The sequence below is a fragment of the Pan troglodytes genome, chromosome X (genome assembly GCF_028858775.2).
Source record: "Pan troglodytes isolate AG18354 chromosome X, NHGRI_mPanTro3-v2.0_pri, whole genome shotgun sequence".
NCBI lineage: Eukaryota > Metazoa > Chordata > Mammalia > Primates > Hominidae > Pan > Pan troglodytes.
The window spans coordinates 47,006,983-47,034,233 of NC_072421.2; the positions used below are offsets into that span (position 1 = coordinate 47,006,983).

The window sequence follows — 27,251 nt, forward strand, 5'->3', positions numbered from 1 at the left end:
TCAATGCATATATGAGTTTGGTAGTGGAAAAGTGAGAGATCGTCTAACATGGTTTCTTTATGAAGTAGGCAGTAAGGTCATGTGCTGAGAAGAGGTGGGTGGGGGAAGAGGGGTATCAGAAGTCTGAGGAGACTAGAGAAGGTTTGAAATCATCATAATGGAACTGGAGACTGGGAAGTGACATGAAGAACCTAAGATTTCAGCAACCATTTCAGGTTGATGATTATGAAGTTATCTTGATGCTGATCTGTTCTGTGGGCTCCCAAAGTGCTGAGATTACAGGCGTGAGCCACTGTGCCTGGCTCACACCTGTGGAGAAATGTTTTGCAGTGGTGTTTGCAGGCACAGAGAAAGCCAAAAGCAGGGTTTGGGGGATTTTGCTAGATGAGTAATGAAAAGGCAGAGGGCACGTGAGTTTAGCTTATTGGAGGGAGTGTTATTAAAATAATGGTATGGCATCTTTCATCTGAATATGAAAAATTGAGAAGAAAGTGGGGGTGGTGGTCAAAAAGTGGAGGTTGGAGAATAGGGAAGATTTGAACAACTGGCTGGAAGAAGAGGGGAATTGTGGAAAGAAAACGAAATGCTTGAGTCAGTGGTTTCACAGGTGGAGTAGCTTCCGTGATGAAAAAGACCAGTGGAGAGCATTGCATATGTTCTCACTCTTCCAATTTGAACACCTTCCCCTGGTGGAGATAAGTAGATATGCTTTCTATGTTTTATTAACTTTACAACACCTTCCCCAAGCTGGTGAAAGGAAGCTCTCACTTCCTTATTCATTAGCCTGATGAAACAGAGCAAAATGTATCTTTTTTGGTTCTGTTTTGAATTTTAGTAACTCTAGTCTTCATCTGCCTGTTGGACTTCCTGTCTCTTTTTCATCTATCTTTGGGTACACATTTCTTCTTACGGGTCCTTTTAAACACCGAGCTCCTGAGAAAGGTCACCATTCTACCACTTTGATTCTGTAAATGTCTTTTGCTCATAGGTGTCAGAATAGGCTGGGTTATACTGTGGTAACAACCCCCAAATCTCGCAATCCCAGGAGGTACATGGGTACTAAGAATTATTCACATTTTACAAATGACCAAACTGGGCCCCAGAGTATTGGTAAAATGTGCAGAGCCCATCAGCTGGTGAAACCCTAAGGAACACAACACTTAGAATTTCACAAAGGCTAGACTTTATGAAATGTGCTGCGTGGATGCAGTAGTATCTCCAACCCCCCTGGACCGCTCTGCCACGTACAATCTTCTATCTTTCAGTCCGGAACTCAGTAACACCCACTCCAGGGCTGATGGGGGCGCTGGATGTATAGTGGCGAGTGTTTATCTGCCTAGGATAGCGATGGCTAGGCAGGGGACATAAAACAGAAGAGGCAGTGACCTTCTCCGGGTGGGGTCTATGGCCCTTTACTGGGTACATTCTGTACACACAGGCCCCTCCTTTGCCTGAAGTCATTGATGAAGACTTCATTACGGAGGGTTTGGGGAAAGGTGGGGGTCTGGCTGGGTAAGCCGGCGTCCCAGCCCCGCTACAGCCCCGCCCAGATCTGGCAGAGCCGTGGGCGAACCCAGGCGGGCAGAAAGGCGGGGCGGGCGGCTGCCAAGCCGGCCAATAGGCGGCTCTCCGGCTGCTGAGCCGAGAGGGCAGGGGCGCCGTCAGTAGCACCACCGCCTTCCAAGTTTCCCCTTGTGGATGCGCGGCCCCGCGGCTCTGCTCCTCCCGGCGCAGAGGGGCCGGGAGAGGCCACAGGAGCGGACCTGGCACGGGATTTCTGAGGAACGGGAGAAGACTGGCGCCCGACCCGCTCTGGAGGGTCGGTGAACGATGAAGGGCCGGCGGCGGCGACGCCGAGAGTACTGCAAGTTCGCGCTGCTGTTGGTGCTGTACACGCTGGTGCTGTTGCTCGTCCCCTCCGTATTGGACGGCGGCCGCGACGGGGACAAGGGCGCCGAGCACTGCCCCGGCCTGCAGCGCAGCCTGGGAGTGTGGAGCCTGGAGGCGGCGGCGGCCGGCGAACGCGAGCAGGGCGCGGAGGCGCGGGCCGCCGAGGAAGGGGGCGCGAACCAGTCTCCTCGGTTCCCAAGCAACCTCAGCGGCGCTGTCGGGGAGGCAGTGTCTCGCGAGAAGCAGCACATCTACGTGCATGCCACCTGGCGCACCGGCTCGTCCTTCCTGGGCGAACTCTTTAACCAGCACCCGGACGTTTTCTACTTGTATGAGCCCATGTGGCATCTATGGCAGGCGCTGTATCCGGGCGACGCCGAGAGCTTGCAGGGCGCGCTGCGCGACATGCTGCGTTCGCTCTTCCGCTGCGACTTCTCCGTGCTGCGGCTGTACGCGCCGCCGGGGGACTCCGCTGCGCGCGCCCCGGACACGGCCAATCTTACCACGGCCGCCCTCTTCCGCTGGCGGACTAACAAGGTCATCTGCTCGCCGCCACTGTGTCCTGGCGCACCCCGTGCCCGGGCCGAGGTGGGCCTCGTCGAGGACACCGCCTGCGAGCGCAGCTGCCCACCCGTGGCGATACGCGCCCTGGAGGCCGAGTGCCGAAAGTACCCGGTGGTGGTCATCAAGGACGTGCGCCTGCTCGATCTGGGCGTGCTGGTGCCCCTGTTGCGTGACCCAGGCCTCAACCTGAAGGTGGTGCAGCTTTTCCGCGACCCGAGGGCGGTGCACAACTCGCGCCTCAAGTCTAGGCAGGGACTGCTGCGCGAGAGCATCCAGGTGCTGCGCACCCGCCAGAGGGGCGACCGCTTCCACCGTGTGCTGCTGGCGCACGGCGTGGGTGCTCGCCCCGGGGGCCAGTCTCGCGCGCTGCCCGCCGCGCCGCGCGCCGATTTCTTCCTGACCGGTGCGCTCGAGGTGATCTGCGAAGCCTGGCTGCGCGATCTGCTTTTCGCGCGCGGCGCGCCCGCCTGGCTGCGGCGCCGCTACCTGAGGCTGCGCTATGAGGACCTGGTGCGGCAGCCACGCACCCAGCTGCGCCGCCTGCTGCGCTTCTCCGGGCTACGCGCGCTCGCAGCGCTCGATGCCTTCGCGCTCAACATGACTCGCGGCGCGGCCTACGGCGCCGACCGGCCCTTCCACCTGTCAGCGCGCGACGCCCGGGAGGCGGTGCACGCCTGGCGCGAGCGCCTGAGCCGAGAGCAGGTGCGCCAGGTGGAGGCCGCCTGCGCTCCAGCCATGCGTCTGCTCGCCTACCCTCGCAGCGGAGAGGAGGGCGACGCGGAGCAGCCCAGGGAAGGGGAGACGCCGCTGGAGATGGATGCCGACGGCGCCACGTAGCCTCCCATCCCTGTCCCCGGCACGGATCCGGGTAAGGTGGCCCGGGCCAAGGCAGGGACCGGGACTGGTCTTCCGGGAGCCTGGAATGGCCTGGGGAGGGGGATGGCCTGGGGAGGGGGAAGTGTAGGGGGGAGGGTACCATGCTGGATCCCATTCTATCAGATCAGGTCCAAGAGGATGGGAAAGTCCTGCTCGTAGAATTTGGTAGATTCATCGGAATCTCCAGCTTAGCCTCGCGCCTCCTTAGAGGGAGATCCTGAGATGAGAGAGGATATTTAGGCGTGACTGAGGTGGAAGCCAGGTCTCTGCACTCCCATTCCCCTGTATGAAGTAGGAGGTTTCAGAGGGCTGAGGAGAGTAGAGAAGGTTTGAAACAGTCATAATGAGCCGTGAGACTGGGAATTGACATGTGGAGTATAGGATTTCGGAAACCATTTGAGGTTGATGATTATGGAGTTATCTTGATGCCAGTTTGTCCTGTGAGGAGACTTTGCAATGGTGTTTACAGGCACAGAGAAAGCCAAAAGCAGAGAGTTTGGTGGAAAGGCATTGATTCTAACCCTACCTATCCCTAATCTTTCTGTTTCATGTTTCTTCTCTGTCTGTTTTATGCGCAGGCTCCAGGGCTTTTCTCCTGAATTTCCAAACATGCAGGCACAGTCCGGCGGCTCTTGCAACACTTCTTGCACATTGTGTGTCTCAGGCGCTTGTGTAGTGAATAGACTTGCTTTCCTCTGGCTCATGTGCGCCTCTCTGTCTCCCCTCCCCCTCCTTCCCTCTCTCATTTCCCCTCTTCCTCCCCCTTCCCCTCCTCCTCTCCCTTCCCCCTTCTCCCTGTAGCTGGCGTTTGCAGGATATTTGACCATATCCCATTCACATCAGGTCACAAAAGCTGCCTGGTCAGCTTCCTCTAGTGTCGACAAGACCTCAGGGTTGGGTGTCCCCCACTCCACCCCATCCGTTTGACAGATGGAGCCTTCAATTGGCAGTAGCAGTTTGTGACTGCAGGAGGAGCTTTGTGAAAAGACACTGCCCCCTCTTTTTTGTTTTTCCATTTTTGTTTTTTGTTTTTTTCTGTATATCTGAAGATGCTAAAGTGGGGCTTAAACAGTCTCAAAATGTGTTCTGTGTGGGTCAGTGTATGGCCTGAGGGAAGGGTTTGTTCTGCACAGTGCTGACCATAGGAGTCTACTTAGTGACATGGGAGTGTGTTTCCCCAAACTTTATGTGAGTTGGAAGGGTGCCGCCTTCTGCACTGTGCAGTCAGTCCAGAGGAGGAGGAAAAGCAGTGCTGGGTGGGCGGAAGTGAGTTAAGTTTCCATTCATTATTTTATAGTGTAATTCAGCATTCCCCTGAGATGAAGCTCTGAGGACAAACATTGAAGATATTAATGAAGAGGGATTTTGTTGTTGTTACAGAACCAGGGTTTCAGAGTGATTTCAGAAGCTGGCTAACTAATTTTTCTCCCAGTAATCAAATGGTTTTCTTAGTCAGTTTCTGAAATTGCTAGGAAGTCTGTGTTCTTTCCTGATTTCCAGAGTGATGGAAGGTAAGGCACAGGGTGACTTGTCACATCTTAACAAAAACATCCTTTCATCTGCTGATCCTGTATTTACAGATATAACAGTAATTGTCCCTAACCCTTCTTCACAGGCCTGAGGGAACTCCTCCCCTGGGCGGAATGCTGTGCATTTTATGGCTTTAAGACATGACAATCTCCCAGAAACTTTTGCTTTTTTTTTTTTTTTCCATTTTTACTAACATTTATTTGAGTACTGGCTGGGGTGAAGCATTAAAGAGAATAGAGAGGAGGGTAGAGGACAGTCTTTGCCCTCTAGGAAGTTAGAGTCTGTGTGGGTGACAGTGACTGTGAGGGAAGACACTGGTGTTGCTGTTTGGAAGGCCGATGGGGCTTCCTTTGCAGGGCTGCAGGGACATCTGGGAGCAAGCTTTAGGCTCTTCCAGACTTTAGTGACTGAGTCCTTCCTCCTGCATTGGGCACTTACCACCAATCAGTGGGTTGATTACAGTGCTTGTATTCTTGGTTCCTAGGAAGATAACGTTACTGCCGACTCACTGATGGGTTTTCCAAAAGTTTGTCACACTCTATTCTAGAGAAGGGAGGAGAAGAGAGGGGGAGGGATCCTTACTGAAGGGCTATGTGTCATGCACTGAGTTAGGCATTGTACATATATCATTATTTATACCAGTTTTCCAGATGAGGAATCCGAGACTCAGAGAAGTAGTTTGCCCAAAGTCATACCTGGGCTGGTGAGGGTGGAACAGTGTTTGGTGTTAGACTCCAGAGCTCATAATCCTCTCTTTTATACCTCACCTGGCCCCTGCCTTGGCATTCCCTGGCAGCACCCTGATACTCCAGCTAGGCTAGTATGAGGTGGAAAACACACTCAGCTTTATTACTAATATGTCCCAACCACTGAACAAATAAAATATCCCTGAGCTGCCGACAGTGCCTACACAGGAAAGCCGACAACTTTACAGCCATCCTCCCCACAGGGCATCTCAGGGTGCCCTCAGCTCAACTGAGGAGAGAGGCCACATGTGAATTAACGTGAGTAACTTCTGGATGGTCCATACCCAATGGCCAGGATTTGGCAGTGAGGGAGTCAGTGAAGTTTTTTCTGGTCTGGGTAGGGGCCGTAGCACCCTGAACCAAGTCACCAAGGACCTAGGCCCTTTCTATCTTTTACATCTTGGCTTTCATTCACTGGCTTATCTTCCCACTGTAACAAGATGGTAGCCACAGCTCCAAGCAAAACATCTTCACACAACGACACAGGGTTATTAAAATACAGAAAGGAAGGAAGCTATCTAGCCAGTAAGGGGTGGAGGGGTTTTTCCTCCTGCCATGCTCTTTTTTTTTTTTTTTTTTTTTGAGTGGCAGCTCTTACTCTGTCACCCAGGCTGGAGTACAGTGGTGTAATCTTGGCTCACTGCAATTTCCTCCTCCCAGGCTCAAGTGATCCTCCCACCTCAGCCTCCCGAGCATCTGGGCCCACAGGTGCATACCACCACATCCAATCTTTCACCCAGGCTGGAGTGCAATGTCATGGCTCACTGCAGCCTCAACTTCCCAGGGTTAAGCAATCCTCCCACCTCAGCCTCCCAAGTAGCTGGGACTACAGGTGCACACCACCACTCGATCTCATTAAAAGAAATTTTTTTTTTTTGCAAAGATTGGGGATGGGCGGGGAGTGGGGGCTCTCACTGTGTTGCCCAGGTTAGTCTTGTACTCCTGAGCTCAAGCTATCTGCCTGCCTCGGCCTCTCAAAGTGCTGGGATTATGGATGTGAATCACTGCACCCAGCCTTAATAAATTATAACACCTTTCCCAGAACCCCCTTTACCAGCCGACGTCCTTTTATGTCTCATTAGCTAAAACTGGGTTATACAGCCTGCCCTAGCCCAATCATTGGTGAAAGGGAATGGGAGCATTGTGATTGGCTTAGACCAGCGGTTCTGAGCCCTGGCTGAACATTACATTTACATGAGGAGCTTTTTTATTTATTTTTTTAATGCCAATGCCTGAGCTCCACCCCCAGAGATTCTGATTTAAGTAGTCTGGAGTGGAGTCCCCAGACTCAGGCACTGGGATGTTTGAAAAGCTCCCCAGATGATCCTACTGTATAGCCAAAGCTGAGAACCTCTGGCTCGGACCAGTCATGATTCATCCCCTGGGCCAGATGGGACCAGAAGGCTGCCACCGGAACAAGATCAGGATGGGGAATAAAGGGCTGTTGATGAGCACTGAACTGCTTGCCACAGTAATTTATGTGAAAGAACTTGGAGCTATGAAGTGCCAAGCAGATGTAGGGTGTTATTATGGAAAGGGGAAAATGTCCTCAATTATACATGGGTCCATTTATCACCCTCTCACATGCCTTCAAATGCTTTGTTGTCTGTAGCTCATTATCTAATTATCTAATAATCCATCATTGTACACTATCCACCACTGTTCTGGACAGACTGATGTGCTATCCTGTCCTTTTCAGCATGTCTCCCTTTAATGTCTGCCCTTGGTAGGTCCCAAAGTTTCATCCCGCTAGGCATTTAAGGCACCTTGATCTTTGCTCTTGACATGACATATGCATCCTTTGAAAGAAATTAGGAAAGAAGGCAAACACCCTGTAATTTGAACCCTAACAATCAGGAAGCTTTCTTTCTAAAGAAATCATGTAAACAGGAAAAGAAATCATCAACCACCACCAAATCATTTTGAAAATCTATTTTAATCAGGAAACTGGGCCACAAACATTTTATATAGGCTTATGTATAAATATCACTGAGGCCGGGTGCAGTAGCTCACACCTGTAATCCCAGCACTTTGGGAGGCTGAGGCAGGAAGATCGCTTGAGGTCAGGAGTTCAAGACCAGCTTAGGCAACATAGTGAGACACCCCCCCCCATCTTTACAATTTTTTTTTAAACTAGCTGAGGGTAGTGGCACGCATCTGTAGTCCCAGCTACTTGAGAGGGTGAGGTAGGAGGATCGCTTGAGCCCAAGAAGTCGAGGCTGCAATGAGCTGTGATCACGCCATTGCACTCTAGTCTGGATGATAGAGAGAGATCCTGTCTCAAAAGATAAATAAATATCACTGAAAAGTGAAGCTGTTGCTTACACACAGACTGCTAAAGAATGGGCATTTTTTTTTTTTTTTTTTTTTGAGATGGAGTCTTGCTCTGTTGCCAAGCTGGAGTGCAGCGGTGCGATCTCGGCTCACTGCAACCTCTGCCTCCCAGGTTCAAGCAATTCTCCTGCCTCAGCCTCCCCAGTAGCTGGGACTACAGGTGTGTGCCACCACGCCCAGCTAATTTTTTTGTATTTTTAGTAAAGACGGGGTTTCACCATGTTGGCCAGGATGGTCTTGATCTCTTGACCTCGTGATCTACCCACCTCGGCCTCCCAAAGCGCTGGGATTACAGGCGTGAGCTACCGTGCCCGGCCCAGAATGGACATTTTTGAAACATTGCTCCTATATAGAATTTCTCATTCAACAAAATTATCTTCAGACTCCTAATAGCATATCAACCTGGGTGCTAGGTTTGAGCCAGAGAGCTGGAAGTTAGGATGGTGTGTGTGTGCGCATGTGTGTGTGCACATGGATAGGTACCTGAGTAGCAGGGCTGCAATGAGGTGTGAACAATTTTTAAAAATACATCCATGTCCAAATCATTATTGCTCCTTGTGAGGTTAATGCTACCTTTGATCAAGGCATTCTCGGAGCTCCCATTTGGGCCTGCCTTCCCTGGCAGGACCCCTCAGCTGATGGATACGGTGTTAAGGAAAAGTCAAGACTTGTCAAGTCTGATGAGTGAACAGGGAAGGAGGCTGGTCCTACAAAGCAAGGGGTGGACATAAAGTAGTAACAGTCATTCCTTGCTTTCTATATGAAGTCAGTTTTTGAATTACGGCATGGGAACCCAGGCATCAGGGCCTGCCTCTCCTGGTTACTACTTAATTGACCTTTGGCAAGTCCCTAAACCTTTTCAGCTTTAGTGTTCTTACCAATAAGAAGAGGAAGTCAAATTAAAAGGATTTCTGGGCCAGGCGTAGTGGCCTGTGCCTGTAATCTCAGCACTTTGGGAAGCTGAGGCGGGCGGATCACTTGAGGTCAGGAGTTCGAGATCAGCCTGACCAACATAGTGAAACCCCATCTCTACTAAAAATACAAAAATTAGCTGAGCGTGGTGGCGGGCACCTGTAGTCCCAGCTACGCGGGAGGCTGAGGCAGAAGAATCACTTGAACCCTGGAGGCAAAGGTTGAAGTGAGCTGAGATTGCGCCATTGCACTCCAGCCTGGGTGATAGAGCCAGACTCTGTCTCCAAAAAAAAAAAAATAATAATAATAATAATAATAATAAATAAATAAATAAGGGCTGGGTGCAGTGGCTCATGCCTGTAATCCCAGCACTTTGGTAGGCCGAGGCAGGTGGATCACAAGGTCAGGAGTTCGAGACCAGCCTGACCAACATGGTGAAACCCTGTCTCTACTAAAAATACAAAAATTAGCCGGGCATGGTGGCACGTGCCTGTAATCCCAGCTACTCAGGAGGCTGAGGCACGAGAATTGCTTGAACCAGGGAGGCAGAGGTTGCAGTGAGCTGAGATCGCGCCACTGCACTCTAGCCTGGGCGACAGAGCAAGACTCTGTCTCAGAAAAAAAAAATTGTAGAAATAACATAAGCATGTGGTAAAAATAGAAATTTTTTTTTGAGGCGGAGTTTCGCTCTTGTTGCCCAGGCTGGAGTGCAATGGCACGATCTCGGCTCACCTCTCCTACACCATCTGGGTTCAAGCAATTCTCCTGCCTCAGCCTCCTGAGTAGCTGGGATTACAGGCATGCGCCACCACACCCAGCTAATTTTGTATTTTTAGTAGAGACAGGGTTTCTCCATGTTGGTCAGGCTGGTCTCGAACTCCTGACCTCAGGTGATCTGCCCGCCTCAGCCTCCCAAAGTCCTAGGATTACAGGCGTGAGTCACTGCGCCCGGTCAAAAATAGAATTTAACAGGATAGAAGTTTATAAAATACCTGCCAGTCTCACTTCCTAGAGGCAGCCACAATATTTCTTGTAGTATATGTCTAGAAATGTTTTATGCAAATTCCGGCAGAAAAATATAGCCTTTTTATACACAAATGGGATTGAACTCTATTTATTGTTCTGCACTTTTTTCACTTATTGCTTTGAAAATCTTCCCGTTTCATCTTCTTTTTAATAGCTATATTGTATTTCATGGTAGGAATGTATTATAACATATTTAACTAGCTCCTAGTTCCATACTGTAGGGCATTTAGTTGTTATAGTTTTGTGCTCTATTTCATTGCATTTCTAGTAGGGTCCTTGTATTTGCATACATGTGAGTATGTCTGTCAGAAAAATTCCTATAGCAGAGTGACCTTATATAGCAAAAGGTATATGCTTTGTACATTTTGAGAGGTAATGTTCTTCAAAGTCGTCCAACATTCACTACCACCAGCAATTTCTTGGAACGTCTGTTTCCCAGACTTTCAACAACATAGATTTGATTTCATTTTTTCATCTTGGCCAGTTTGATGAATGGAAAATTCTTGCTGCTGGCATCCTGGCTCTCTCTGACCCTACAGTTCATCTCTGATGATGAATGATGGCCTCATACTTTGGGTTGTAGTCACTGGAATGCCAAAATGAAATCAACTTCTTAGCCCTTCTACAGTCCACATGTATTTAGAGAGTGTTATTTTTGTGATTATTTTGAAGAAATGGATACATTTTGGTATAAAAATTATCCCTTTAGAAAATCACACTTCGACAGGACATCAGGTTTTAGCAAGGTTCTTGTTCAGGCGGCCTTCTTCTGGTACTGTTGCAGGGGATTGTACTTACTGACTCGAGCATAAACAATTTGGGGACCCTATCACTGGGGAAATTAGGCTGATTTTAAATAAGGTTTAACCATTCATACATTTTCTCTATGTTCCTGAGAGCCCTCTTTGTGGTCTCAGCAGGGGAAGGGCAGAAGTGCCCATTTGCAGTTTTTGAGGCAGGATTCAGACGGTTTTCTAAGAGGTTTTTTTTTTTTTTTTTTTTTTTTGTCTTGGCAGAGATTTTCTTCCCATGAATACGAATGTAATATAAATAGTTGGGAGTGATGCTTTTGAAAAACATTTACAAACAGCTGGTTTAACATTCTTCAGTATGCTTTGTCTCAGCCTGCCCTCAGCATGAGCAGGCCAGAAAAGAATGAAACAAAAAAAACTAAACTGGCCTCACTTTTTTGTGTCTGACGTTCCAGTTGAACAAGGTGACTAATAAATGAACCCCTCTCTTTGTGAGGTCTCCTGGCTCCTCAGCCTCTTGCTTCATAGTAGAAATAAAAGGAACTTGCTCTATTGAAAGGGACATTTCTGCTGAGGTGCAGTATAAAATAAGAATAGTAGGGATTAAGAAACAGCTCTGGCTCAAATTCAAGTCCACAGGCAAGTGGGAACTGTTTGGGAATTGAATAGGAAGCAGTTTTAATTGGAGAAAATAGAAAATTGCGGAGCTCAGTGATGTGTCTATAATTGGAGTCCTTCAGCTTTGCTCCCCGGCCCGCTTGGCACCCTGGCACCAAGCCAGTGGCCAGGTCTGACATTTTCTGCAGCTGACCCTGTTCATAATTAAGACCACCCTGCTGGATGCTGAGAATAAATTAGAGCATCAGCTGATGATAAATATTTTTTAAAATCTGTTATGAATACATATTTGTACATGTTTATGGAGTACATGTGATTTTTTCGTTACATGCACAGTGTGTAATGATCAAGTCAGGGTATTGGGGTGCCCATCACCTCGAGTGTTTATAATTTTGATGTGTTGGGAAGATTTCAAGTCCTCTCTCCTGGCTATTTTGAAATATACCATACATTGTTGTTAACTGTAGTCACCCTACCCTGCTATTGAACTTAGAACTTACTTCTTCTATCTAACTGTGTGTTCATACCCATTTAACCAATCTGTCTCCACGACAACCCCCACACCCTTTGCAGCTTCTGGTGACCACCATTCTATTCTCTACCTCCATGGGATCAACTTTTTTAGCTCACATCTGAGTGAGAACATGCAATATTTGTCTTTCTGTGCCTGGCTTATTTCACTTAACGTAATGACTTCCAGTTCTTCTGATGGTGATTATTTTTAAATTCGGAGATTAAGAGGCTGTGAAAGAGGGCCACCACATTTGATTTCAATGATGACTATATTCTGTGCCAGCAGATTCCCCTCCCATGAAATGGATGGGAGCAGGAAGAACTTTGCTGTAGAGTCACATTCTGAAAATAGCCACTGAGGTAGACACGTTTTGCTTACAGAATCGAAGCCCTTTCTAGAATGTTAAAATGTGCCTTGGCCGGGTGCGGTGGCTCACACCTGTAATCCCAGCACTTTGGGAAGCCAAGGCAGGCAGATCACCCAAGGTCGGGAGTTCAAGACCAGCCTGACCAACATGGAGAAACCCCGCCTCTACTAAAAATATAAAATTAGCCAGGCGTGGTGGCACATGCCTATAATCCCAGCTACTCGGGAGGCTGAGGCAGGAGAATCACTTAAACCCAGGAGGCGGAGATTGTGGTGAGCCGAGATCGCACCATTGCACTCCAGTCTGGGCAACAACAGTGAAACTGTCTCAAAAAAAAAAAAAAAAAAAAAAAGATGCCCTGAAGATAGATGCAGGGTACTCTCTGGGCCAGTAGGCCAGTAAGAAGCCTGAAGTCTGGCCTGAAATCCAAATGCCTAGAGGGAGTGCTTGTTTGATTTTAATATCACTGGTTCATGGTATCCAGCAGGTTGGAAACCAGGAAGCCAACCTAACTGAAGGGCTGAAGTGTGTAATTCTGCCCTGAAATAGAACATCACAGAAAGCTTTGTAAGGCATGGGGAGTGCAGCCGTGATCAAGACTGTGAGTTCTTCAGTAAAGATGATGAAGTGAGGAAAGTTATGAGCAGCTTTAGGAGGGAACTCAGAGGCTAATTGAAGAAGTCATTATATCCAGACAGATAAGGTAGACATTAGGAAAAATTGTACCAGAGCTTTGAGGTCACTTTTCCCATGATTGAGACCATATTTTCTCAAAAAGGACTCTTTACTGCCTCAGAGAAATTATAGGAACAGTAAGCCAAAAATGCTAAAATCAACAAAATATTTTAAAAATAGGACCAACTGGCGACCAGCCAAGAACTGGCATATGTTAAATACACAGATTTTAGAAGTAAGAGAAGTAGATCTGTCTCTTGCTATAATAAAGAATATCACTAACATGGATATAATAAAGGAAAAAAAACACATTTTTCAGGGTCTGCAAATAACAAAAATGTTCCTCTTTGTTGTCTTTCTGCACCCTCCCACTTTCTCTTTTTTTTCTTTTCCTTTCTTTCTTTTTTTCTTTTCTTTTTTTTTTTTTTTTTTTGAGACAGTCTTATTCTGTTGCCCAGGCTGGAGTGCAGTGGCATGATCTGGGCTCACTGCAACCTCGGCCTCCCGGGTTTAAGCAATTCTTGTCCCTCAGCCTCCAGAGTAGCTGGGACTACAGGCATGCGCCACCACGCCCAGCTAATATTTATATTTTTAATAGAGATGTGGTTTCACCACATTGGCCAGGCTGGTCTCGAATTACTGACCTCAGGTGATCCACCCACCTTGGCTTCCCAAAGTGCTGGGATTACAGGGGTGACCCACCACACCTGGCCCACCGTCCCATTTTCTAGCTGCTAGGAATTACAGAGGGCAATTTTGCAAAAAGGAGATGATTGGCCAAAAACGTACACATCCCTCGCAAAGAATAACAAAATTCCTAACATTATTGAATGCCTTTTAAAATAATTTTACTTCATATTTATTTATGTATGTATTTATCTATTTTTGAGACGGAGTCTTGCTCTGTTGCCCAGGCTGGAGTGCAGTGACGCGATATCGGCTCAATGCAACCTGTGCCTCCTGAGTTCGAGCGATTCTCGTGCTTCGGCCTCCAGAGTATCTGGGACTACAGGCACCTGCCACCACGCCTGGCTAATTTTTTTGTATTTTCAGTAGAGACAGGGTTTCCCCATGTTGGCCAGGCTGGTCTCAACCTCCTGACAAGTGATCCGCCTGCCTCGGCCTCCCAAAGTGCTGGGATTAGAGGGGTGAGTCACCACACCCAGCCATTTTTATTTTTCAACAGTCAAAGGGGAAGAGAAATCATCTGAGCTCAGGAAAAACCCATGTCTTGATCCTTAGTGCGGCCACCTCCAGCAATCCTGTAGACTGGCCTCCACGATCCAATGTCCTATGCCAACACGAACCTGCTCTAGGCCATGGAGCCACTTTACTCCCACAAGACCATGGACAAGAAAGGCTAGGAAAGGGTGGAACAAACATACTGCCTCACTCTGCAGGGAGAGATACCTGCAGTGATTGGCTAGAGTTTGGCTGGTCCATAGATTCTGTACACTGACTAGCCATTCTAACCTGGGAATCTTAAAGCTGATCAAGGGCAGAGAATGAGACTTCCTGGGCAGTCCCAGTGTGGGGGTAGGGAAACTTCAGTTGCTCATTTGACTGATAACCCCTATGGGGACCAATGGCAGCCTGAATTGCAGATCTAAGCTCCAGGTCACTTCCCAGCTCTGTGCTCTCCCAAATCCCTTCCACTCTCACTTAGTGGATCGCAAACATCTGCAGGTGGCTTGTCCAAATATATATTATAAAATACTGAGTCAGTTCCTTTATTGGAGTTGGGAGCAACTTTACTCACAAAAGCAATTAGGTATGCCAACTAAATTTATATCTTGGAGCAGCTCAATGAAAGGAAAAAACAAAAGTCAACTAGGCAAACTCAGCTGTTTCCAAGGTTTTTTGTTTTGTTTTTTTTTTGAGATGGAGTTTCACTCTTGTTGCCCAGGCTGGAGTGCAATAGCACGATCTCGGTTCACCACAACCTCCGCCTCCCAGGTTCAAGCAATTCTCCTGCCTCAGCCTCCCGAGTAGCTGGGATTATAGGCATGCACCACCACACCCAGCTAATTTTGTGTTTTTAATAGAGATGGGGTTTCTCCATGTTGGTCAGGCTGGTCTCAAACTCCCGACCTCAGCTGATCCACCCGCCTCGGCCTCCCAAAGTGCTGGGATTACAGGCGTGAGCCACCGCGCCTGGCTCCAGGTTTTATTAATACTGGTTTGGTGTGCATCCATTTGTTCTCAAGTGAGCTCAAAAGTTTGGGAAATTTTTAGCTGGGGTGGGTATCATAAAACTGGAGAGATGTTATTATCTTATTCTATTCTAGAATAAGAGGAAAAATAATGCCCATTTAATTTTTGTACTGGCTGACTCTGGGCTTGAATGACTCACGTGGATTGAGATTTTACATTGAATTCCTCCCACGGTGGGAGGTGACGGCGGGAGTGTGTGTCTCTTTAGCTCTCCACTGGGGCCATCCAAGTCCAGGCAAGTTTCTCCCCTCACTCCCCAGTCCAGAGTTTTGTCTTTTTGTTTTTGTTTTGTTTTGACTCAGCCTCTATTTCTTTTTAAACCTGAGTGGAGAGTTGTTTCAAGTTGAATATGACTGAAACTGTTATTGACTAGTGCAAGTATAAATAACTAGCACCCCGTGCCACTGCCACATAATTTTTCAGATTAAATGTCTGGAAATTATGAATAACATTTAATGCTGTTTAAAGTACGTTTCCAGGCTATCTGGGGGTGCAGTTATATTAGCAAACTAAATGTTTCCTATTACATTTTGCTTTGGAGTCACAATGAGGGAATGTACTTCGAGATTTCTGCTATTTCAAATATTATTTTAACATTATCCCTAAGCAGCTCCCTTAAAAAACAACTTAATGGTGCTATTGTTGTAAACATTGTCACTCATTTCCGTTTTCCTTGGCACTGTAGTTGCTAATTTGAAGTGAAAACAGGAAGGTTAAGAAAGCTTAACCTGGGTTAACAGATAAGCTTAGATATTAACATCATCCACAAAGTGTGGTTTCAGTTTAGGATGCTGGGAGAAGACCCCATAAGGACACAGCCGTTGCAAAGGACGCTCAAGCCCTTCCTCAGCCCATTTGTTCTGGAGGTGGTCCAGGAGGAAGGCTGTTACAATAGGCTGGAAAGTCATCCAGCTGGTGATAACAGGACTTGCTGAATACTCGGAAATCTCAGCTCTCTCAAGTGCTAAGCGCCAGCACCAACTTTTAGCATCTGTGAAGTAGTTTTGGTGGTCAATCCAGGGTGCCTCACCTGGTGCAAGTGTGTGGGCAGGGACAGGATAACTGAGTCCAGTCACAGGCACGTACGTTTTGGAGGCAAGACCAAGAAAAACTTGAAGAGGAGCAGGCCCAAATTGACAAACATAATTCAAGGAGTAGAAATGAGGTCCCCGTGCAAGTTCCCAGATTCATTTGGGAGGCCCTAGGCTCATTACCTGACTTGAAATGGGGGGCACAGGAAGGCCACTGAGAGAGGCAGAGCCTGTTGCAAGTTCATTGGCTTGAATCTTCTGTTCTCTAACTTTAAAGCCAGCAGGAAGTTGATTCATCCCCCTCCCCCATCCCGGCTTCAAAGATTGAAGAAAGTATGATTAAAATGCTAAAAGCGCGTCTTCCTGAGTTATTCTGCTGTAGCCCCAGGAGCCTCAGCCGAGCCAACTGCTTGCAATCCAGGCTCCATAGACCCAGAATGAACCCAGAATGAAGTTTCCCTTTGATGGCAATGAGGCTATTAGTAGGTCAACCAGCTGCATTTAGGGCCTGGCTGGTCATTTAAACACTCAAGGGAACTGTAGCAAAGGAGATAAAATTACACCCAGCTCATTGAAATATGACTTTCAATCTTTAAATAAATAACCATGCTTTTTTTTTAAAGTGAAAGCCAATTCTTGAATTATTTGAATATTGAGGAATGACCTCACATTTCAATGTCACTTTTTTTTTTTTACAAAAAACCTTTTATGCGTGCTTTTCAAAACAACGGTATATAAAAACCTTTATAATTCTTGAGATTAATTGCATGAAGACAGTTTTTTATTATGAATTTTCTATTATTACAGGATAGGTCTTTAAATAGTTCTGACTTAGGAATAAACAGAAGGGTCTATGATTGTTTCAGGTGATACAGAGAGTAGCAAACATTTTCATTCTCCCCAGATTCTGGGCAAGTGGAAACAGTTGTAACCAAGAAGTTTAGCAGCTTAAAATTTTAATTTTTCCTTGTCAGACATCTAGCAGCTGAAAAAAAGGACAAAACTAGCTACTTGGTAACTGCAGCTGGCTGGTAAACTGAGGGTTTGAGTTCTAAATATGCACCCAAAGATGAATATTTCATTGCTCCCTATGAACAGGGCCTCATAATATTAAGAAGAGTTGGGATCTGGATTAAGAGTGAATTGAATTCTTAATCCTTGTGCTCACACCTGTAATTCCCAGCACTTTGGGAGGCCAGAGTGGGCAGATCACCTGAGGTCAAGAGTTTGAGACCAGCCTGGCCAACATAGTGAAACCCCATCTCTGCTAAAAATACAAAAATTAGCCAGGTGTGGTGGCAGGCACCTGTAATCCCAACTACTCGGGAGGCTGAGGCCAGAGAATTGCTTGAACCCAGGAGGTAGAGGCTGCAGTGAGCCAAGATCGCACCCCTGCACTCCAGCCTGGGCGACAGAGAGAGACTCTGTCTCCAAAAAAAAAAAAGAGTGAATTAAATTCTTAATCCTCTATTTAAGATTCTGGGGACTTAAGAGTTTGAGGAAACATCACACTAAGAATTCATAGACACATTTATGTTTTAAACACAACCAAAAATATTGAGAAATGGTAGGAAATTAGCTGATAGTTTACTTAGGGTGTACTTGGGAGCCACAGGTCTCATGAAGGTGTAAGTCAGAACCGGAAGATATATAAGCATCCTTGACATAGTTCAGGGACATTCAGGAACTAGAGGCCAACACGGGGGAATAGGAACCCATTGCAGAAAGAAAGGGCCTTGTGAGGTTGCCCCGCCTGAATTAGCGGTACTTCATTTAAGTTCTTCAAATACCCCAGCAGCAGCCAGCAATAGTTCTTTCAGAGCACACATCTCTCCTTCCCTCACCTTGTACTGCCAGCGATTCAATAAAAAATATGAACCTGCCTGAAAAGCAGCCTTTTGGGTAGATACAAAGATTTTTTAATAAAAGGATATAAAAGAGTGCTTATGGGTACAGATGTTGGGCTGGTAGTACTCTCCATAAAAGTTTGTTGAGAAATGGGATCTGACCTGGCAACATTTAGCACTTGGTTAGTCATTGACAAAACCATCCTGAGTTAATGCCAAGTTTGTTTCCGGTCTTTAAAGCAACCCGAGTGAAGAGCTCAACACGTTGCACAAAGAAACAATGACAGATTTTTTTTTTTTTACTTTTTATTTTGAAATAATTATATAGGCCGAGTGTGGTGGCTGATGCCTTTAATCCCAGCACTTAGGGAAGTCAAGGCGGGAGGATTACTTGAGCCCAGGAATTCAAGACCAGCCTAGGCAACATAAGGGCATCCCGTCTCTACAAAAAATAAAAAATTAGCTGGGTGTGCCTGTAGTCTTAGCTACTCAGGAGGCTGAGGTGGGAGGATTACTTGAGCCCAGGAATTTGAGGTTGCAGTGAGCTATGATCACGCCACTGCAGAAATAATATACTCACAGGAAGTTGCAAAAACAGTACAAGAGGTCCAGTGTACCCTTCAAATAGCTTCCCCCAAAGGAACACCTTATATGTAGATCAATATCAACACCAGGAAATTGACACTGGTGAGATCTAACAACAGACCTTATTCCATTTTCAGCAGTTTTTACGTGTACTCATTTTGTGTGTGTGTGTATAGATCTGTGTAATTTTATTACATATAGATTTGTGTAAACACCACTACAATCAAGACACAAAGCTAGTCCATCAACACAAAAAAACTCTCTTGTGCTACCCTCATTATCATTACATACCCTACCCTATCCCACCCCTTTCACTGGCAAACACTAATCTGTTCTCCATCTCTATAATTGTGTTATTTCAATAATGTTATATAATGGAATTACATAATATGTAACCTTTTGAGATTGGCATTTTTCACTCAGTTGTAATCCTCTGGAGATTCATCCAGGTTGTCTTGTTTAATAATAGTTTGTTCTTTTTCATTGCTGAGTAATATTTCATGGTATGGTTGTACCAGTTTGTTTAACCATTCACTCACTGAAGGACATTTGGATTGTTTTCAGTTTTTGGCTATTACAAATAAAGTTACTATGAATATTTGTGTATGGGTTTTTGTGTGGACATAAGTTTTCATTTCTTTAGGATGAATGTCCAGAAATGCAATTGCTGGATCGTGTGGAAGTGTCTGTTTAGTTTTATAAGAAACTACCAAACTGTTGCTGAGAGCAGCTGTACCCTTCTACATTCCCACCAACAATGTCTGAAAGATCAAATTTTTCTACATCTTCACAGTATTTGGTATTGTCACTATATTTCATTTTATTTTTATTTTATTTTTTTCAGATGGAGTCTCACTCTGTCGCGCAGGTTGGAGTGCAGTGGTGCGATCTTGGCTCGCTGCAACCGCTGCCTCCTGGGTTCAAGCGATTCTCCTGCCTCAGCCTCCCCAGTAGCTGGGATTACAGGGGTGCGCCATCACACCCAGCTAGTTTTTGTATTTTTAGTAGAAATAGGGTTTCACCATGTTGGCCAGGCTGGTCTGGAACTCCTAACCTCAAGTGATCTGCCTGCCTCAGCCTCCCAAAGTGCTGAGATTACAGGCGTGAGCCATCGCGCCTGGCCGAGATTTCTTTTTTTTAAAAAAATCTCTTTTTTATTTTATTTTACTTTAAGTTCTGGGATATATGTGCTGAACATGCAGGTTTGTTACATAGGTATACATGTGCCATGGTGGTTTGCTGCACCTATCAAGCCATCATCTAGGTTTTAAGCCCCGCATGCATTAGATATTTGTCTTAATGCTCTCCCTCCCATTGCCCCACACCCCCTGACAGGCCCCAGTGTGTGATGTTCCCCTCCCTGTGTCCATCTGTTCTCATTGTTCAGCTCCCACTTATGAGTGAGAACATTTGCTGTTTGGTTTTCTGTTCCTGTGTTAGTTTGCTGAGGATGATGGTTTCCAGCTTCATCCATGTCCCAGCAAAGGATGTGAATGAGATTTCTTTTTCAAGAGCCTTTTAACTATTAATTCAATTTTTTAGTAGTTACAGGACTTTTCAAATTATCTATTTCATATTGGGTGAGTTATAGTAGTTTGTGCTTTTTGAGGAATTGGTCCATTTCATCTAAATTGTCAAATTAATGGATGTAGAGTTGTTTTTAGTAATTTTTTTTTCTTTTGCCTTTTAATGTCTGTGGTGTCTGTAATGAAAACCCCTGTTTCATTGCTGATACTGGTAATGTTTGTCTTCTCTTTTTCTGTTGTCAGTCTTGATAGAAGTTTTTTGTTTGTTTTCTGTTTTTGTTTGTTTTTGTTTTTTGTTTTGTTTTGAGACAGGGTCTCACTCCCATTGCCCAGGCTGGAGTACAGTGATGCAATCTCAGCTCACCCGCCTTCTGGGTTCGAGCAATTCTCCTGCCTCAGCCTCCCGAGTAGCTGGGACTACAAGTGCTCATCACCACACCCGGCTAATTTTTGTATTTTTTGTAGAGACAGGGTTTTGCCATGTTGGCCAGGCTGGTCTCGAACTCCTGGCCTCAAGTGATCCACCCGCCTTGGCCTTCCAAAGTGCTGGGATTACAGGCATGAGCCACTGTACCTGGCTGATAGAGGTTTTTTGATCTTTTCAAAGTACCAGCTTTTTGTTTCATTGTATTTTGATTGTTTTTGTTTTCAGTTTTACTGATTTCTCCTTTTATCTTAATTATTTCCTTACTTCTGCTTGTTTTGGGTTTTTTAATCATCTAGTTTCTTGAGGTAAGTACATAGATTATTGATTTGAGATCTTTTTTTCTCATGTATGTATCTAGTGTTACACATTTTCCTCTTAGCTTCACAAATTTTGATGTTGCATTTTCATTCAATATAGTTTTATTTTCAATGAATTATATTTAAGTATGTTCTTTAATTTTAAAATTTCTGGATAATTTCCTGCTATCTTTCTGTTATTGACTTCTAGTTTGATTACACTATGGTTATTTAATTTATTATTATTATTTCAATTTTTAAACATTTGTTCAGATTTGTTTTGTGGACCAGGATAGGTTCATGTTGTGAATGTTCCATGTATACCTAAAAATAATGTGTATTCTGTTAATAGGTGGAATGTTCTATAAATGTCAGTTCAATTCTGTTGGTTGATGGTACTGTTCAGTCCTTCTGTATCCTTACTCTCTGTCTAGTGAGTCCATCATTTGTTGAAAGAATGGTGTTGAAGTTTTCAACTATAGACTCGTCCATTTCTTCTTTCTGTTCTTTCAGTTTTTGCTTCAGGAAATTTGAAGCTCTGCTATTTGCTCTGTACATATTTAGGATTGCTATATCTTGTTTTTGGATTGACTCTTTAAACCTTATGTAACATTCTTCTTTGTCCCTGGTAATTTCCTTTGCTCTGAAGTCTATTTTATCTAATATTAATATAGCTACTCTTCTTTTCTTTTGATTAATGTTTGTATGGTGTATCCTTTTCAGCCTTTTACTTTCAACCCATCTCATTATATTAGAAATTAATGGTAATGGTTTTAAATCCATTTTGCCAATCTCTTTTAGTTTATATATTTAAACCATTTATACTTAATCTAATTATTGATATTTTAGGACTTCAATTTGATTTCTGTTTGTTCCCTCTGTTTTTATTCCTTTGTTTTCCTTTTCCTGTCTTCCTTTGAGTTACTTGAACATTTTTTAGAATTTCATTTTATCTGTAGTGTTTTTGAGGGTATCTCTTTGTATGTTTATTTTAGTGGTTTCCTTGAATTATACATGTGTAACTTATCACAGCCTACTGGCATCAACATCTTACTACCTCCAATGAAATGTAGAAAACTAATCTCCATTTAGGTTCCTTTATCCTGCCCCTTAAATAGTCTCTTAAAAATTTTCTCTACATATATTGAGAACCACATCATACAATGTTACTTTGCCTCAACCATCAAAAATAATTTTAAAAACTCAAGAGAATAGTTTATTAAATTTACTCATATTTTACCTTTCCGTTGTTCTTTCTTCATTTGTGATATTTCAAGCCTCCTTTTGTCATTTCCTTTCTCTGGGGAAGAACTTTAGCAGTTCTTTTATAAAAGTTCTGTTGGCAAAAATTATCTTAGTTTTCTTTCATGTGAAAATGTCTTTATTTCACCTTCATTCCTAAAGGATATTATCATGGGATATAGAAATCTGGATCGAGGCTGGGCACTGTGGCTCACGCCTGTGATCCCAGCACTTTGGGAGGCCAAGGCAGGTGGATCACTTGAGGTCAGGAGTTCAAGACCAGCCTGGCCAACGTGGCGAAATCCCATCTCTACTAAAAATACAAAAATTAGCTGGGTGCGGTGACGGGCACCTGTAATCCAGCTACTTGGAAGACCAAGGAATGAGAATCATCTGAACCCAGGAGGCGGAGGTTGCAGTGAGCCAAGATCACGCCACTGCACTCCAGCCTGGGTGACAGTGAGACTCTGTCCAAAAAAAAAGAAAAATCTGGATTGGCAGATATTTTCTTTCAGCACTTGAAAACTGTCGTGTCACCTCCTTCTGACCCCCATGCTTTCAGATGCAAAATCCGTTGGCATTCATATTGTTGTTCCCATAATTAATGTGTCATTTCTCTCTAGTTGCCTTCAGGATTTTTTTGTCTTTACTTTTCTGAAGTTTGACTGTGCCATGGCTTGGTGTAGATTTCTTTGAGCTTTTCTTCTTTGGGGTTTGCTCAAGTTCTTGAATCTGTAAATTTATGTCTTCTGCCAAATTTGGGAAACTTTCAGCCATATTTCAAGTACTTTTTCAGTCTCTTTTTCTGGAACTTTGATGACATGCATGATAGATCATTTATTATGGTTCCACAGGCCCCTGAGGCTCTGTTTATCTTTTTTTAACTCTATTTTCTGTTGTTCAGATTTGATAATTTCTATTGTTCTATTTTTAGATTCACTAAGTCCTTACTCTATCATCTCTATTCTGCTATTGAGCCCATCCAGTGAGTTTTTCAAATTTTTGTTATTGTATTTTACAGTTCTAAAATTTCTATTTGGTTGCTTTTTAAAAAATTATTCGCTGAGAATTTCAATTTTTTTATTTGCTTCAAGTGTGTTTGTAATGGCTAATTGAGGATGTTTATGATTGCCACTTAAAATCTGTTTCAGATAATTTCAACATCTGTGTCATCTCAGTGTTGGTATGAATCAGTTGTCTTTTCTCATTCAAGCTGAAATTTCCCTGGTTCTTGGTTTGACAAGTGCTCTTTTTATTGTCCTGGACACTGGAAGAATTATCTTATGAATCTCCAAATCTTATTTAAATCTTCTATTTTAGCAGGCCTCCACTGACACCACACTGGTGGAGAAAGGGGCACATCACCTGGTTACTGCCAGGTCAAGGTGGCAGTCCAGAGATCCTGGCTTCCCACTAGGGCTTTGCTCACAGGAGAGGGGATTTTTTTTTTTAATTGTGGTGCTTGGTTTCTGTCTTTTTTAGAGTGAACCTTTCCTGTCCTTTGGCTAGAGGTAACAGGCTTTTTTCAGGGCTTTTTTGTGTGTGTCTGTCACAGTTGGCATTTCTGGCTTGCTGGCTTCTTTAGCACACAACATTCAGGATATAGAGGCAGCAAAAAGAAAACTCAGGGTCACAGTATTCCTCAGTTGCCAAGGTTCCTAGTCAGTTGGCCTTCTTCTCTCCACCCTTCAGACTCTTATCTTTGTTTTATACATAATATTTGGAGTTTTTAGTTATACTTTGTGGGAGGAATAAGGAGAAGTGCATCTATTCCATCTTGTCAACTAGAAGTCAGCCCATCTGGCTGGGCGCGGTGGCTCACATCTGTAATCCTAGCACTTTGGGAGGCTGAGGCGGGCTGATCACCTGGGGTGAGGAGTTCGATACCAGCCTGGCCAACATGGTGAAACCCTGTCTCTACTAAAAATACACAAATTAGCTGGGCGTGGTGGTGCACGCCTGTAATCCCAGCTACTCGGGAGGCTGAGGCACGAGAATCGCTTGAACCCAAGAGGCAGAGATTGCAGTGAGCCGAGATCATTGCACTGCACTCCAGCCTGGGTGACAGAGCTAGACTCTGTCAAAAAAAAAAAAAAAAAAAAAGTCGGCCCACCTGGAAATTGGTTTTTATTAAAGACTGAAATTTGATGTGGTGGCTCTTTATGTAAGTAACCTGTTGTGGAGGCTGAAGTAACTCCGTCTTGGATGCTAATCCACTATGTTGACTTGTGATTAACCCTGGTTCCAGGAATGCCTCTGAGATTTCCAGTTCATCTATTGTTCCTTGTGTTAAGAGCACATCCTTACCATAAATCCTGCCCTTAGATCAAACTCCTACTCATTCCCTCTGAAACACGTGTACCTTTTCCTGTGGTTTATAATCCCTGGGTCTGGGGGTGGGGGGTAATGGTGTGGAGATCTATCTGCCTTGCAGCTGCTCAAGACCATACTTCTGTCCATAAGTTCCCCAATAAAATCACCCTGTGATGACAAGCTGGACTTATCTGCCTCCTTCTTTGGTTTCTCAGCCCTTTCTGCATTTGGGGGTCACTTTGCTTATATAGCCCTTTCATGAAACGTGTGTACTAGCAAAATACTAAAGATTTATAGAAAGGGGCTGGGCACAGTGGCTCATGCCAGTAATCCTAGCACTTTGGGAGGCCAAGATGGGTGGATCACTTGAGGTCAGGAGTTCGAGACCAGCCTGGCCAACATGGTGAAACCCCGTCTCTACTAAAAATACAAAAAATTAGCCAGGTGTGGTGCTGCACACCTGTAGTCGCAGCTACTCAGGAGGCTGAGGCAGGAGAATTGCTGGAACTCAGGAGGTGGAGGCTGCAGTGAGCTTAGATCATGCCACTGTACTCCAGCCTGGGCAACAGAGTGAGACTCTGTCTCAAAAAAAAAAAAAATTATAGAAAGGCCTCAAAGCATTTCTGAAATTAGCTTTTCCTTAATGCTTAGTGTGAATCTTTATTGCACATTTTAAATCATCTTGAAACTGCCTTTCCCAAACTTTGCATCAGTGGTTCTATTAAGCTGATGGACAGTTTCACTCCATTAGAAAATGTCAAATTTGGTACACATCCAGGATCAGAGGAAGGATCACAGGAGAGCAAGAAACTGGTGACAGGACTAGTTCAGACACACTAGAGTCAGCCCACTTTCCACTGCTCACATAGAGTGACACAAGCAATGTGTTTAAATGAAAGAAGAAAAAAGTTCAGGTGCCACAAAGATAGAAAGCTGGACTCACTGCCTATCTACAGCCTCAGTTTTATAGAATCATCAGTTGCTGTTGGCATTTTGCACATATGAACTGGTACATAAGTGAAGAATGGATGGGTACGTGGTTGGTGCCTAAAGGTACGGTTTCAATCCCAGTTCCTCCTACACACTACCCAGAAGGTCCCAGAAAGCCCTGTTCTCCTCAGCAGGCGCTCCACAACAGCAGCTGCAGAAAGCGCAGCCATGCTAACAGAGGCGCCCCCAGAGTTTTCCCATCTTCACTCTCACCCAACACCTCTTGGGTCATTTTCTTCTGGTCTGTCTTCACAAACCAGAAATGGTTGATACTGATTCGGTATGGGTTTGGAAGATTATAGGTTTCTGATTTGAAAGGCCTTATGTCATCAGGGTCCAACAGACTTTCTTTCTGGGGATTTCTGTGTTCTGAAGTTCAGACGTCCTTTGTTCCTTCCCTTCTAGGTCAGTCACCACGAACAGGAGCACTCAGCATGCTGCCCCAGCACTGGAGAAGCAGCGCTGTGGAGGCAATCTGTCACACTGTCAGAGTCTGGGACTTGACTTGCTACCAACTGCTGTGCAATTCTGCTGAGCAGGAATATCATGAGCTGTTCAATAATGACGGACGCATTGGTTGAGATGAAGTTTCCAGTAAGGAAGTGACAGTGCAATGTGGATATTTATGGCCGTAAAACAGGAAGAGCTTTAGTTCCCAGGCTGAACCTGCCACTGCTGGAGCCATTTCAACAAGGCATCCTCACAACAAAGAAGAGATGTGATTTGGTACCATTTCACATCAGCAGGTGTCTGGACGAAAACATCAATGTGAATAAGGGCCAAGTGCAGTCCTGTCTGTCTTGATTAAATTACTTAATATTATTAAATAATAATAGGTCTGGGCAGTATTGTTTTTAACCTGACTCATCCAGCTGTCCTTCAAATAGCTCCGTCTCCCTCTACCCAGAACTGATTTTTAAAAAGTAATTTTTCTCCCTGGGCTGGGAGAACCCTAATGAACTGAAACACACTTTTACTTTAAAATTTTTCTATCTGGCGTTTTTGTAATTATACTATTAAATGACTCTGGAGTCATGTTAATGACAGGATTTGTTTTGTTTGGATGCAGTTCAATTGCATGGTTTGGGTAAAAGCTAGTCTACATACAAAGGAATATGAAGACTGTGGAAGAAACTGTATATTGGGTTTAAGAATTTCAGCAATTATCCAGTAAGAACTTACTTAAGCATTAAGCTGCAATGTCAAATCCACTTGCTTCAGTCTTACTAGCTGATGTTGCCAACAGTTGGTGATGCCTTTTTCAGGGTTCTACATTCAAAGCCTGTTAAAGATGGTTACAGGCAAGGAGGAGTCACAGGCAGAGGCTAAAGTATATCTATCTATCTTTTAACCCTAATGCACATTTTAGAAAGCCTCAAAAATCTGTTGCTGTGATTTTTACATCTTGTGTTTTTTGAGACAGAGTCTCGCTCTGTCACCCAGGCTGGAATGCAGTGGCACGATCTTGGCTCACTGCAACTTCCACTTCCTGGGTTCAAGTGATTCTCCTGCCTCAGCCTCCTGAGTAGCTGGGACTACAGGTGCATGCCACCATGCCTGGCTAATTTTTGTATTTTTAGTAGAGACGGGGTTTCACCATGTTGGCCTGGCTGGTCCTGAACCCTTGACCTCAGGTGATCCACCCACCTTGGCCTTGGCCTCCCAAAATGCTGGGATTACAGGTGTGAGCCACTGCGCCCAGCCCTATTTATTTTAAAACTGAATTTCTTCAAGCATCTAAATCAGAGGCTGGCAGAAACTTTTTCTGTTAAGGCCCAGATAGTAAATAGCTGTTTACTTTTTATGGGCCATATGATCTCTGTGGCAACTCCTCAGCTTTGTCATTGTAGCAGGAAAGCAGCCACAGACAGTAAGCAAATGAATGAGCCTAGTCATGCCAATAAAACTTTATTTACAAAAAAAGGCAGTGGGCTGGACTTGGTTCAGGAGCCAGCTGTAGTTTGCCAACCCCAGGC

The 27,251-nt window shown here is 44.9% G+C and overlaps 1 protein-coding gene across 1 annotated transcript; it reads left to right on the forward strand.

Annotated features, from left to right (window-relative positions):
• Nucleotides 1–821: 821 nt before the first annotated feature.
• Nucleotides 822–26,324, forward strand: CHST7 (carbohydrate sulfotransferase 7). Its single transcript, XM_003317442.6, has 2 exons — nucleotides 822–3,322; nucleotides 25,681–26,324. Exon 1 carries the CDS (start codon nucleotides 1,831–1,833, stop codon nucleotides 3,289–3,291), a length of 1,461 nt encoding a protein of 486 aa, XP_003317490.2. The 5' UTR covers nucleotides 822–1,830; the 3' UTR covers nucleotides 3,292–3,322; nucleotides 25,681–26,324.
• Nucleotides 26,325–27,251: the final 927 nt, after the last annotated feature.